This window comes from Chlorocebus sabaeus, chromosome 14 (assembly GCF_047675955.1).
Source record: "Chlorocebus sabaeus isolate Y175 chromosome 14, mChlSab1.0.hap1, whole genome shotgun sequence".
NCBI lineage: Eukaryota > Metazoa > Chordata > Mammalia > Primates > Cercopithecidae > Chlorocebus > Chlorocebus sabaeus.
This window is the reverse complement of record NC_132917.1, coordinates 93,043,139-93,058,462: the sequence shown is the minus strand read 5'-3', so window position 1 is coordinate 93,058,462 and position 15,324 is coordinate 93,043,139. Positions and strand designations below refer to the sequence as shown.

At 37.0% G+C, this 15,324-nt stretch overlaps 1 protein-coding gene across 4 annotated transcripts in view; it reads left to right on the top strand.

The window, feature by feature from the left end:
• TMEM87B (transmembrane protein 87B) overlaps positions 1–14,886 on the top strand; it is a 61,804-nt gene extending 46,918 nt beyond the window's left edge. For all 4 annotated transcript variants that reach the window (XM_008008379.3, XM_073023158.1, XM_073023159.1 and 1 more), the window contains exons 16-19: positions 4,861–4,934; positions 6,974–7,026; positions 12,544–12,574; positions 13,930–14,886. In XM_008008379.3, coding sequence (XP_008006570.1) covers positions 4,861–4,934; positions 6,974–7,026; positions 12,544–12,574; positions 13,930–13,989 — 218 coding nt within the window. In that variant the 3' untranslated portion in view covers positions 13,990–14,886. The remainder of the gene's footprint in view (positions 1–4,860; positions 4,935–6,973; positions 7,027–12,543; positions 12,575–13,929) is intronic.
• The last annotated feature ends 438 nt before the right edge of the window (positions 14,887–15,324 follow it).

Below are 15,324 nucleotides of genomic sequence, written 5' to 3'. Positions count from 1 at the left end.
CTTTTGACTCTCCCAGACTTCACTACTGATAGCCAACTGTTGACCAGAAGCCTTACCGTTAACATAGTTATCACCTATTTTGTATGTTATATGTATTTTGTACTGTATTCTTACAATAAAGTAGGTAGAGCAAAGTAAATGTTACTAGGTGGAAGGAAAGGGGAGGCAGGAAAGGCAGACATATATGGTGTAACTTTTATTGAAAAAAAACTTGCATGTAGGTGGACCTGAGCAGTTCAAACCCATATTATTCAAAGGTCAACTGTAGTACAGTAAGACAAACTTCTAATGTTGGAAATGATAGGACATTACTATGGTAAAAAAGGTAAATAAGGGAATATTATGAACAACTTTATAGTAATAAATTGGGCAATCTGGATGACACAGACAAGTTCATTGAAAAATACATATAACAACCCAATCTTAATTCTAACTCTGTGCCACTAAGTCTGAATAGCTCTGATTGATTAGAATTTTTTTTTAAATTTTATTTTAAAATCTTCCTATAAAGTATCAGGCCCAAATGGATTCACTAGTGAGTTCTTTCGAATACTTAAGGAAGAAATATTCTAATTTTACACGAAATCTTTAGAATGTGAAAGGGGTGGGAGTACTTAAAAGGCCAATACAACTGAAATGTCAAAGTCTAACAGACATTCAAGAAAAAATTATAGACCAAAACTTATAGACCAATTATAGACCAATATATCATTAATGATTGGACATACAAAAATTCTTTAAAAATATTAGCAAATAAAATCTAGCAAAACAGAAAGACAATAATAATCCAGTGGACTTTATCCCAGGGTTGCAAGGCTGTTTTAACATTCCGAAAATCACTCAGTATAATTCATCATATTAAAATAGTACAAATAAGGCTGGGTGCCGTGGCTCATGCCTGTAATCCCAGCACTTTGGGAGACCAAGGCAGGCAGATCACCTGAGGTCAGGAGTTCGAGACCAGCCTGGCCAACATGGCAAAACCCCCTCTTGACTAAAACTACAAAAATTATCCGGGCGTGGTGGTATGTGCGTGTAATCCCAGCTACTCAGGAGGTGGAGACAGGAGAATCACATGAACCCAGGAGGCAGAGTTTGCAGTGAGCCAAGCCACTGCACTCCAGCCTGGACAGCAGAACAAGACTCTATCTCTAAATGAATGAATGAATGAATAAATAAATAAACAAACAAATAAATAAAATAGTGCAAATAAAAGAAGAAAGAATTAAAAAATGACTTAAGTATCTCAAGTAGGTACAAATAACAAAAAGCCTCAGCAAACCAATTCTAAAATGGTATGAAAACACTTCACAGTTACATTCTATTTAATGGTGAAATAGTGAACACTTTCTTCTCAAGATTAGGGATAAAGTACGAGGGCATGTACACACCACTTTGATTCTGCATTGTTTGGGAGGTCCTACCCAGTGCAGAGAGGCAAAACAGAACTCCAAAGAATGTAAAAGAACGTGTGGAAAGAAGGAAGTAAAACTGTTTATTCGCAGGCAAAAGGTTATGTATGGAAAATCCCAAGGAGTCTACAGAAAAGAAAAAGTACAGTAGAACTAACAAGTGACTGTGACAGTCATAGGGTGTAGGTCCAATGTACAGAAATCAGTTGTTTTTCTGCATATTAACTGAAAACAATTGAAGGTGAAGTTTAAAATGTTATTTACCATACCTTCAAAAATAAAATACTTAGAATAAGTTTAATCAAAAATGTGTAAAAGCTCTGTGATGAAGACTATGAAACAACGCAGAAATAAATTGTAGAATAAGTACATGTACAGATAGAACATGTGTCTGAATTGGAACTCTCAGTATTCAGCTGTCAGTTTCCCAGTCCGATAAATAGATTCAGTGCAATCCCAATTATAATTCTAGCTGACTTTTAAAAAATACAACAGTTAAGTTGATTCTAAAATGTATATGGAAAAGCTAAAGACCTAGAAGATCCTTAACATTCTTGTAGTTACAACATGGATGAACCTTGAAAGCATTATGTTAAGTGAAAGAAGCCGATCACAAAAGACCACATACTGTATAATTTTGTTTATACGAAAGGTCCAGAATAGACAAGTCCATAGAGGCGGAAAGTAGATCAGTGTTTGTCAGAGGTTAGAGGAGGGGGAAAGTAGGAACTGACTGCTAATGGGTTTGGGGTTTCGTTGTGCGGTGATGAAAATTTCCCTAAATTGGATGGTGGTGAGTATCTCAAAATCTAACTGTACTTCAATATGGTATGTGAATTATCTCTCAATAAAATAAAATTCGTTGATTTTTACTGATTTCAAGACATAATTATTTCAGATTACAGCAATCCAGACAGTGTGGTATTGGCATAAGGATAGAGAAATCCATCAAGGTAGTAAAATAGAGTCCAGGAATAAACCCATGCATGTGTGGTCAGTTGATTTTTGACAAAGGCACCAAGGCTTACATGAAGAAAGGATAGTCTTTTTAATAAATAGTACTGGGACAACTGGATAAATGTGTAGAAAAAAAATCATCTAGACTTTTGTTGCACATCTCACAATCATTAATTCAAGATGGATTACAGACCTAATGGAAAAGCTTCAACTGTTACTCTTCTAGAAGAAAACGGGAAAATATTTTAATGACACGGGACGGGCTAATTTCTTAGGACACAAATTAAATTAAAAACCATTTTTTTTAACCGTTAAATTAAAAAATGAGACTTTATCAGAATTAAAAATCTATGCTCATCAGGAAGAATTTAAGAAAATAAGAAGGCTAGCTACAGTGGGAGATAAAATATTCTCAATACATATATATCTGACAAAGGGCTTATATCCAGAATATAAGTAGAATTCCTGTAAATCAATAAATGATAACCTGTGTTGCAAAAAATGAGCAGAAGACTTGTGTAGACACTTCAAAGAAGACATAGGAATGGCCAATAAACCCATTAAAAAGGTGCTCAATATAATCAGTCATCAGGGAAATGCAAATTAAGACCATAATGAGCTGCTACCACATATCCGCTAGAATGGTTAAAATTAAAAAGTCTTAATAGCGCCGGGCATGGTGGCTCATACCTGTAATCCCAGCACTTTGGGAGGCCGAGGCAGGTGGATCACCTGAGGTCAGGAGTTCGAGACCAGCCTGGCCAACATGACGAAACCCCGCCTCTACTAAAAATACAAAAATTAGCTGGGTGTGGTGGTGCACACCTGTAATCCCAGCTACTTGGGAGGCTGAGGCAGGAGAATCGCTTGAACCCAGGAGATAGTGAGTACCATTGTACTCCAGCCTGGGCGACAGAATGAGACTCTGTCTCCAAAAAAAAAGATAAAAAACAGTCTGATAGCATGAACTATTGGAGAGGATGTGGAACAGCTGGCTCTCTCATACAGTACTTGAAGGAATGTAAAATAGCACAACCTCTTTAGAAAGCAATGTGACAGCTTCTTACAAAGTTAAGCATATACCTACCATACAGTCCAGCTGTTCCACTCTTAAGGTTTTTAGCCAGAAAAATGAAGCAGATGTCTACAGAAACACATTAATGTTTACAGCAGCTTTATTCTTAATAGTCCCAAACTGGAAATAACACAATTATCTATGAACAGGTGAAATGATAAATTGTGGTATATCCATACAATGGAATACTTTTCAGTAATAAAAAGTAACCAACACTCTATAACATGACTGAATCTCAAAAATGTTTATGTTGCATAAAAGTAGCCAAATACAAAAGTATGTAGACTCTATATACTGTGGTTCTATAAATGAAGTTCTGGAAAACAAACTATGATGATTATCTGAATCAGAGCAGTGGTTGCTTTTGGTGATGTAGGGATTGACTGGAAAGGAACCTAAAGAACCTTCTGTGATAATGGAAATGTTAACTGTATTGATTGGCATGGCAGTTACTCAAGTGTATATATTTGTCAGGTTTCTTCAGACTATACACTTAAAATTTGTAATGTATATATATGTGTGTGTGTGTGTATATATATATGTGCACACTTCAGTGTTTAAAAATCACCGTATTCCCCTTCTAAGAGAAAGGTTGGGGTTTCAAATGTCCCAGGAAAACATTTTTGGATTGAGGAACCTAATTTGTTTTTTTACAACAGCTTATGTTATAATTGTCCTAGTTTATGGAGAAGCAATATTTGCAAATTATTTAAATAACAAAAGTGACTACTTTACTGAGCATAGATTGTGTGTCAGGCATTTTATATGTGCTGACTTGTTCAGTGGTCACTAGAACTCTATGAGGTAGAAACTACTATCCCCAGTTTATAGTCAGAAACACTAAGTCACAGGAAGTTAATTGTTTTGCCCAGGATTCCAGTGAGGCAGTCTAGTTCCAGGATGCAGGCACTTAACCTTTGCTCCACTGAAACTGCAAACATACGGAAGAGCCTTGGTCAAATAGGAAAGAAATCTTGTTCTTTCCGATCTTCTTTATGCCATACATGCATTTCAAAATTTGTACATCAGGGATGTAAAGCATACCCAAAGATGTGTTTTATTCTTGAATATACCATGAATCCTGAAGATTTTTAAATCCATAAACTTTAAAATAATTGCAATTAAGGAAATATGTATGCATGTATACTTGTTTGTTTAAACTCCTCTAAAACTAGGATTCAAACAAGAAACTTGAGAACCTGGTGGTTCTGACACATAGTTTTCAAAAATCTGTGAACTTTTTTCATGTATCTTTCCTACATTCCCAAATGGTAAATCCAGCATTCTGCCTAAAGTTTCCATTATTAACCCTCCATTTCTAAAAAGATGTAATTTTTTTTCTTAATAGGTTATTAAATTTCTAAAGGAAAATATTATTTTGTGGTTTTATATATATGTTTATAATGTCTCTCGTAGCGGAAGGAATAAAATTAAGAGCCTCAAAATCAGTTTCCAATGGAACAGCTAAGCCTGCCACTTCTGAGAACTTTGTGAGTATGGTATATATTTAGTACAATCTTAGTCTTGCTTAGTCTTCACTACTGTAGAGAGCTATACGAGTGTCATATTCATCGACTCTCAGAAGAACAGTTTTTACTAAGGTTTTTTTGTTGTTACAAAAATTAGCGTTGCCAGGTAGCAATCCTGGTTGTCCATCACTGAAATACCTTCGCTGTAGGTCTCACTTCTCACCTGCTGTTCCTAGGCCAGCGGCATGAGCATCATCTGGGAACTTGTTTGTTTGTTTGTTTGTTTGAAACGGAGTCTCGCTGTGTCGCCCAGGCTGGAGTGCAGTGGTGCGATCTCGGCTCACTGCAAGCTCTGCCTCCCAGGTTCACACCATTCTCCTGCCTCAGCCTCCTGAGTAGCTGGGACTACAGGTACCCGCCACCACCCCTGGCTTATTCTTTTTGTATTTTTAGTAGAGACGGAGTTTCACCATGTTAGCCAGGATGGTCTCCATCTCCTAACCTCGTGATCCGCCCACCTCGGCCCCCCAAAGTGCTGGGATTACAGTAGGCGTGAGCCACTGCGCCCGGCCCATCTGGGAACTTGTTAGGGATGCAGAGTCTCAGGCCTACCCCAGATGCTCCTGAATTGGAATCTGCTTTTTGAAAAGATTTCATAGCTGTTCATCTGCACATTCGAGACGGGAAAGCTTTGTTCCAATAAAAGCTTGAATTAACTTTTCAGCATATGAAAGTGATTTTTGAAGCCATTTTAAATAACATTTGTTATCTGTTGGTAAAGAACTTTATGTGTTACCTACACGGTTACCAAAATTAACAGATTTTTGTTTGAAGTGGGAAGCTTGAATAAAATTGTAAAACATTGGGCAGAGATGAGCTAAAAAATATTTTCTGCATGTTATTTATGCATAAGAATGTTTTTGAAGACAGCAATGTAAAATGGAAATGTCTATTGTATAGTTTTATACGTTCTTTCTTACAGCTATATGTGCTGTGGTTAATACTATGTAAAAATTTATGTATGCATATATAAGTTCTGACAGGATAATATATGAAGACTTTTATCTGTTAGATTTGGCAAATTCTCTAATAGATTAGACAGATGGATAGCTAAACAAGATAGATTAGATAGATAAAATAAATTGGAGGGATGTATAGAAAGGATGGATGGATGGATGGATGGATGGATAGATAGATAGATAGATAGATAGATAGATAGATAGATAGATAGATAAAGATAGACAGATAGCTACCTCAGCCAACCTGCTTTCCTTTTTTTGCCTCCTGTAGGGAGATAAGCATAAATACGAGTGACACAAATAAATAGGCTTTTCTAAAGTTAGAATATTTGAGGTCGGGCACGGTGGCTAATGCCTGTAATCACAGCACTTGGGAGGCTGAGGCAGGCAGATCGCTTGAGCTCAGGAGTTCGAGACCAGCCTGGGCAACATGGTGAAACCCCATCTCTACTAAAAATAGAAAAATTAGCTGGATGTGGTGGCGGGCGCCTGTAATCCCAGCTACTCAGGAGGCTGAGGCAGGAGAATTGCTTGAACCCTGGAGGCAGAGGTTGCGGTGAGCCAAGATTGCACCGCTGCATTCCAGCCTGGGTGACAGAGTCAGACTCTGTCTCAAAAAAAAAAAAAAAAGAGAATATTTGTATTATCATCTTTTTTTTCTTTTATAAACTCATTATATAAGAACTTGAACAAATTAGGAGGCATAATGAGTGTTGCAAAGCAAAAAATCATTATCCTTGGTATTTTCTATCTGACAAATGAACTTTGTGTTTTTACTGTGATTTCTCAGGCCAAAAAAAATAATACTTCATACATGCAACTAAAACCAAGAAGTGTAAAAATCTGAAATCCAATTTTTGCGTGTATAAGAAAACAGTGGCATAATTTCTGTATGGCATGATTGCCAACTTAGGACATATGTAGAAACTAAAAGAATGTCAAATATTTACATTTAAACACTTCAGTTTTACATATATTCTGTTTTAAAAATTCTGCTGTCAGGCGGTATTAAGCAAATGCTAAGTATAAATATTTCTACAGGATGAAGATTTGAAGTGGGTAGAAGAGAATATTCCCTCTTCATTCACAGATATGTAAGTATCTTCTGTTACAGTTTGATTCTAAATTTTAGACTGTAGTTTAAAAGGGATCGTTCTCATCCTTTGTCATGTGCTTTTCAAACCTCATACTTCCATATCCCTGGGTAAGCCCCTACCACCAGTACATGGCCCTTACAGAACTACAAGGAAAACAAAACCCCGGTTTGTTTCGGTTTTCACTGTACAGCAACCATTTTAAAACTAGTGGCCTCTAACCAGCTCTAGCTTTTTCTGATCTGCCGTTATCAGGATCATTTCATTTTTTATCTATTATGGAAAACGTCAAACGTATGTAAACTTTTTTTTTTTTTTTTTTTTTTTAAGGTAACCACAGTACCATGTATTGTGAGGAAGCTTTTGGAGGAAAAACATGAGTATAGGAATCCCCTCTGGAAACGTTGAGCTATTCAGGATCCTTTTTATCTATGTCCCGTTTGACACAAGAATTCCAGATAGCTGTTTCCATGGTAAATAATAGAATAGCCAAGTATGATAACATTTTTTTTACGTATTGATCTTTCCCTTCCTAGCCCGCATCTGGTTTCTGTTTAGATAGTTTCTGTGTAGTATGATATTCCTTCTGCCTGAAGAATTGCTGTTACATTTCTTCTTGTAGTGCAGGTATGCTGGTCGTGATCTGTCAGATTTTTGTTTGTCTGAAAAAGTCTTTGTTTCACCTTTATTGAAGATACTTTTGTGGGAATAGAATTCTTTGTTGACCTGTTTTTCTTTCAACACTTAAAAGGTTGGTCACTTGAATGTCTTCTGGCTTTCATCGTTTCAGAAAGATGTCTGCTTTAGTTCTTATCTTTGTTCCACCACATGTTATATGGATTTTATTTGTGTGGGTTGAGGTTTTTTTGGGTGACAAGGGCAGGGGAATTGGCTGCCTTCAGGATTTTCTCTTTATCTTTAGTTTTCATCATTATGAATATGATGATTCTAGGTATGCGTGGGCATATATTTTCATTTCTCTTGGCTGTATACCTAAAGTGGAATTGCTAGATAATGTGGTAACTCTATGTTTAACATTTTGAGGAAGTGCCAAGCTGTTTTTCAAAGCAGCTGCATTACTTTACAATCCTATCAGCAATATATGAGGGTTCCAACTTCTCCACATTTTTTGTTAACACTTATTATTGTCCACCTTTTTGATTTTAGCTCTTAGTGACTGTGAAGTGATATGTCATTGCGCTTTTGAGTTACTGGAATTCAAACTGCCTTGTTGGGGGACTAGTGTTATTTAAACTGTGGTAACTGAAATTAATGTATAAATAGTCTATGCAAAGTAAGAACTGCCTATTCATTATGAAACTAACAATACACTGTTATACTTTATTTTAGCAGTCAGAAAAGGAAAATATGGGTGTATATATTCTTTTATATTTACCCATGTGTTTACTATTTCTTCTTTCTTTCCTCTATATATGAGCTAAGACCTTCCTCCTATACGTCTCTCTTTAGTATTTCTTATAGGATAGGTCTGCCGACAACAAATTCTCTCAATTTTATTTATGTGAAAAGGTATTTACTTTGCCTTCCTTTGTAAAGGATAGTTTTGCTGGATGTAGAAATCTTGACTGACTTTTGTTTGAGCACTTACAACATGTCTTTCCAATATCTTCTGGCTTTTGTTGTTTTCGAGGAGAAAGTAGTCATTAATTGTATTGTTCTCATGTGTGTGATGTGACATTTATCTTTTGCTGTTTTTCTGAGTTTTCCTTTATATTTGGCTTTCTGCAGTGTGTTTATGATATACCTAGATATGGTCTTGTTTTTTTTTTTTTTTTTTTTTTTTGTCTATTCTCCTTGCGATTTTTTGAGCTTCTCAGATCCATGTCCCTTGGTCATTTTCCAGTGCCTTCACCTACTTTTTTTTTTTTTTTTTTTTGAAACAAAGTCTTGCTCTGTCACCCAGGCTAGAGTGCAGTGCAGTGGCACAATCTCAGCTCACTGCAGCCTCTGCCTCCTGGGTTCCAGCGATTCTCCTGCCTCAGCCTCCTGGGTAACTGGGATTACAGGCAGGCACCACCACACCCAGCTAATTTTGTGTTTTTAGTAGAGACGGGGTTTCACCATATTGGCCAGGCTGGCCTTGAACTCCTGACCTCAGGTGATCTATCTGCCTCGGCCTTCCAGAGTGCTAGGATTGCAGGCATGAGCCCCCGCACCCAGCCAGCTACTTATTTTTGACCAGGTTTTGTCAGTGTTTTTTGTGGAAGGAATCATCTGACCTTTTCTGTCCACCTTTACTTGCTGTCTTGTATTGCAATCACTTTCTCTGTGACCCTTTTTTCCTTCTTTCTTTGTTTCATTTTCTTTGTTGTTTTCCTACCACACATTAAGATTTCTGTTGAATTTATTCTCCCTTGGGTGCCTTGTAATTTTCTCCATCACTGGAATAATTTTTGTCTTTTTCTTTAACTTTTTTTCTGATTATGATTGATTCTTTGAATTTCTTTGTGCTTTGTTTTTATCTACGTCTGCTCTTGGTTTTTAGATTTCTTCCTGTAGAATGCTGAGACCAGCTCAGTCAGGGAGACCCTAACCCAGCGGCGCTAGAGGAATTAAACACACACACAGAAATATAGAGGTGTGAAGTGGGAAATCAGGGGTCTCACAGCCTTTAGAACTGAGAACCCCAAACAGAGAGTGACCCACATATTTATTAACAGCAAACCAGTCATTAGCATTGTTTCTATAGATATTAAATTAACTAAAAGTATCCCTTATGGGAAACGACAAGATGGGCCGAATTAAATGAAAAGGTTGGGCTAGTTAACTGCAGCAGGAACACGCCCTTAAAGACACAGATCACTCATGCTTTTGTTTGTGCCTTAAGAATGCCTTCAAGCGGTTTTCCCCGCTGTGCGGGCCAGGTGTTCCTTGCCCTCATTCCTGTAAACACACAACCTTCCAGCTTGGGTGTTAGGGCTGTTATGAACATATCACAGGGCTGCAGAGATTTTGTTTATGGCCAGTCTTGGGGCCAGTTTATGGCCAGATTTTGGGGGACCTGCTCCCAACAGTAGAATGTTTTTAATATTACCAAATGTTCTTTTTAAGTTACTGTGTTTGATCTGGAGTGTTGTGTGTTATAACTATAGTTTTCTTCTACTGTAAAATGTTGTGATTTTCATTTTCCTTCTTTTTTCTTTCCTGCACTATTATATGGAATTGATTTTGGTTTTCCCATTCTGAGAGGTTTTATGATGAAGGTTCCTGGTTTGATTGCCATTTTCCATCAGTGCACATGAATTGTAGTTTCTTTTGTGGATGACATTGATGGTATGGAGTAGGAGAGATTGGTGTTGTTTTGTTTTTCTTTTATTTCTGCAGACCTTTCCACTCCCCGCCCCCCCACTTTTTACTGTCTTCTTTTTTTTTAAACTATGCTATCACATCTCCAAGGAATAGTCCTCTTTTTTATGTATGATCCTTTCCTGAAAACAATGATCGTTCAAAGCTGCTACTTTTTGTCCCGCTCGATTTGAGCCCCTTCCGTGTAGCAGGGGCTGTGAACTTCTTCCATGTCACTGGTTTTATTCAATCTGTTGGTACTAAGCGTTGGGCTTTTTTGGAGGGGTTGATTTTTGTCTGTGGTTGTCTGAGTCCTCCTACCCCTCTACTGTTTTTCCCAAAGTCTCTCAACCTCTCTTTCCCCTGCTGTCGGTACCCATGAGCTTGCAGTCACAGCAGGGAATCTGTTGGGATTTGACATTTATTTCTCTATTTACATATAATTTCAAGTTTGTGGTGTTTTTCTGGTAATGCTGAAGGTATGTGTCTTTTGTGGTTTTGTTTGCGATCCTTAGTAATTTTATGGTTTTTTGAGCAAGACTATATGGAGAGATTCAAATTAGGTGGCCACCACTATTTTCCAGATTTGGAAACTCATGACTAAGCATTTTAGAAGGAAATTATGTAAGCAGGCTTACCTCCTACTGTGCCATCACTTCTTGCTGGAAACCAATAAGGCTCCTAGGTAGTTCTCTTTACATGTGAGAAAGTCACCATTCGCTACTATTTTTTTTCTGTAGATAGAAATATCTTCTTGGTTATGAAAAATCCTTTGAAATGTAGAAGATTAAACTGTTGTATTTGATGTCTTCATGAACCATTTATGTGAAATGAGTAGAGCTGCATAATCTAAGATGATTTCCAAAATTTTAGGTTCTTGGGAACCTTTGCTTCTTCACTTACGAAAACTTTAACCCAAGAAATGTAGCCCAGTGCTATCCAAAATCAATGTACAATTTACATAGCAAGTTTAGTATTTAGACTTCAAACACAGAGAAAAGCGTTCGCCTTATACATCTGTGGAAATGGAACAAAAATTTTATAAGTCATGGGACATTTTAAACAGATCATGAATAACCATTTGATATGTATTATGAGATATTGGTATGATATTTGCTGTGAATTTCCTCATCTTCGATAACCCATGAAGGTGACATTAGCTTAGCTTATCTCCCTCTTTAATGCACTGAATCATTCTTAATAAATTTTAAGTAGTCATTAACGTCACAGCAGGGACCATTGTTGATGTTGCTAGTGTTTAGCTCTAAACAAAGTACCAGGCATGCAGTAGACTGCCTTCTGGTTCACCTTTTCTCTAACGCCGTCTTCTCCCCAATATTTTCCTTAATCGTATTACTCCAAACAGTCTGCCTTGGCTCCTTCCTCACACCTAGTCAGTCTCCTGGCCCTCCTGGCTTCACCATGGACCGCACTGTAGGTAGCATCCTCTGGAGTTGTGCGTGGCTCTTTTGTGGCAGAACTTTGGCACTTGCACATTTCCTTCAGGTTCTCCTCCCTCAGATCTCTGTTGCACATTCAGGCTGGATTAAACTTACTTAACATTCGTTACATTCTTTTTATCTATATTATCTTTGTTGAGCAAAAGTTCTGTTGTATGACACTCTCTAGTACCCTTTGCTGGCAGACATCCAGACAGTGGTCATAATGACACAGAAGTTAAGCAAATGCTGGATTCTGTAAATACCACCTTTCATAATGTGTTTACTCATAAATGGGTTAAGTCTGCAACAAAATTTTTGGATCAGCACGTTTGTGTAATCATCACCCAGATCAAAAAACAGAATAATGCTACTGCCCTAAAAAGCCCATTTCCCATTTCCCTTTCAAATCAGGAGCCCACTTTCCCAAAGGTCCTGCTGTCCTGAAGTCTACAACTGTAGATTACTTGTGTCAGTTTTTAAAATTTTATCCCTCAAGAGATCATCCATTTGCTTTGCTGTATAGTATTCCATTGTCTGAATAACCCACGGTTTACCCATTGGGGTTATTTTCAGTTGAGTGCTATTGAGAATAGCACTGCTGTGAAAACTCGCCTGCATGTCTGTCTGCGAGCGTAGGTGCTCCCTTCTGTCACCTGTGGATATCCAGGAGTGAGAATTGGTGAGCCATGGCATGTGCCTGTATTCGGCTTTTGTGGATACACTGGCCTTACTGTTAACATTATTACCTTTTTTCCCCCTTTTATTTCAGAGCTCTTCCAGTGTTAGTGGATTCAGATGAGGTAAAATATATTTTTGCATATTTCCTTGGAGCTGATATTTTCACAAAGTAGAGAAGTATTTCAGAAAGAAGTTCTGAAAACTACTTTTTAAGATTATAAATTGAGGAGACAGAAAGATGCTATGAATTGATTTGTGGGTAAAGTTGGAAAGATTTATGGATAAAGTCCCCATTTCAAACAAGAACAAGATAATACTTATTGGTATAAAAGAAATGAAGGATTATTTTATGACATCTTGATTCTATGGCTTTCTAAAATCTTGTATATAGATAGGAGTTTAAAAGATTTTAAGATGGCATTTTGTCTAAGCTAATCTCTGATACTTGTAGACCTTTTGCTAAGCTATTAAAGTTTCTATCTCATTTTCATTTACTAAGCAGGAAATTTGGATAGAGTATGTGGATTTAGGAAAGTTTTTGGGAAAAAATTAGCTGTGGATCACATGGACGTTGAGTTGTGGCACAAGGCAGGAAGAAATCTGAAGTGTAAGAATTAAAGGCTGGATGCACGGAACATTAACTTTCAAAAAGAACGAGTGGAGGGAAGTCAGTGGTAGCTAAGTAGTAACTTGTATGGCGGCTGTAGCACATAAGAGGAGCCAGAGCCGTATTCGTTGAAAGAGAAGGGAAATGATTTTGGCATCAGTCTGTTATTTGACTGTACTGGGACAGGAAGGTTTGAGAAGGCCTTACTGTAAAACAGTTAAACTTCAAGATTTATAACTCTACAGAAAGATGTAGCATTACAGAAAGATTCGTAACTCTACAGAAAGATGTAGAATATAGATTAAAAGTAATTTAAATGCCCCTTTAGAAGTAATTTTATGCTACATCTTTCTGTAGAGTATTTAAAGTATTAGTAAATAATTCATTTGTAATTTCAATAATACATTAATTTAGTAAAGTGAGGCAAATCTCTAGATGAGCTAGGCCTAACAAATCCATTTTAGCTCCATTCCTGCCTCTCACCGGAGATTCTGAACTTGACATGTTTTCTAGATAGCAGGAAGTTGAAGTTTTCTGAACTTCTCAGCAGATAACTGACTCTACATTATTGGAGAGTATAGATTATATGGTTATTTTTTAATTTTTAAATTTTTTGTAAGGATGAGGTCTCACCTGGTCCCAAACTCCTAGCATCAAGCAATCTTCCCGCCTCAGCCTCCCAAAGTGCTGAGATTACAGGCATAAGTCACTGTACTTGGCCTTTTATTTTCTGTATCTGATATTTCCATGTATATTATGGAATATATTTACTTCCCCTAAATGTGGCTGTTGAAAGATTAGAAATTTTTTGTTAGGATTCTGGAAGTAGCATCAACATGTTGATACATATCTTCTTTTTTTTTTCTTTAGGAAATCATGACCAGATCTGAAATGGCTGAAAAAATGTTCTCTTCAGAAAAGATAATGTGATTGGAACCCATATAAGTGAAATGTAGTTAAGTCTGAAGGACTATCCTTCATCAAGACTGAAAGCGAGCTTTGTTTTGATATTGCATAACGAATTTTTATTGTGTTATCTTGGAAGTCTGTGTATCAAAATGAAGAATTCAGGTGGTAGGAGGGTTCTGCAGTCCCTTTAAAGCTGACTCTTGAGTGTCAGTTGAATATCTAATAAATTGGATTTGGAAATAACCTGAGGAAAGTATTATGAGAAAGATCTGCACAGATGCCTCTTAGCTTACAGGTGGCAGGCCTGTGGGTTTGGGTTCTCTCTCTTTTCTCTGGAACAAATGACAATTCCAGATTACAGAAAAATGTTTTTTAATGAACACCCTTGGTCTTTTTTGTAGTCACCTTTGAGGTAGATATTGTGATTTTCTGGAGTATAGTATATCCGTGTCTCTATGTCTTGGGTTTACTAGATGCAATAGTACTTTTCTTTGACATTTGTACTGAAGTGATTTGATATTAAGTAAAACAGTTAATGTTTGAATATAGGCATATTTATAGGTTTCCTCCCTCCCCCGCTTTATAAAAATCTGTACAAAGCCCTTGTTAGAGTCTCATGCACATCAAATCATGGAGTTAGGTCTTCTCTGAGCTCAGGGGAACATAAGTGCACAGAGAGATGTCTTGAGGGTCACTACCAAAGAATTACCCTCATTGTCCCTCACTCAGGCCATGTGTACGTGTGATGCTGCTGAGTCTGCTGGGGTGGGTGGTGGCCACATGGCTCCCCCAAAGCACTTCCTACCTGGCAAGCTGGGAGACCCATTACTGGTGAACTTTGTGGAAATTAGAACTGTATCTTTTACATAATCTTGGCATATTACATTTCATAATAAAAACATATTTATTTGCATGCCACATCACTGTTGATTTTATAGTTTCTTAACCTTCAACCATGTTTTGTACCTTATTTCGTTACATCGTATAGTTGTAATGTGTAATATGAAATCTTTTACTTTAATATCTTTTTTTAAAATGTAGAATGTTCTAAACTTGAAAGGCAATTGAATGTAGTATGATGAAAATGTGAATGTTTTGCTGCTTTCATGACCAAAGATACAGGGGCTAGTGGACATATAGAATAGTAATTAAATCTAGAATCTTGTATGTCTTGTCTTTGAAGGAGTTCTAACCTTGTAAATTGAGAATGACTTCAGAGAATTTTGATTAAGAAAATATTAAAATCTTAACCGGCACAAGCACTCCAATTTTTTTCACTGTGAAGCCGCAAGCAAATTTTTTTCTTTTTTTTTTTTTTCAAAAGCCTACCTTCTGAATTTATCTCTTGTTTACTCA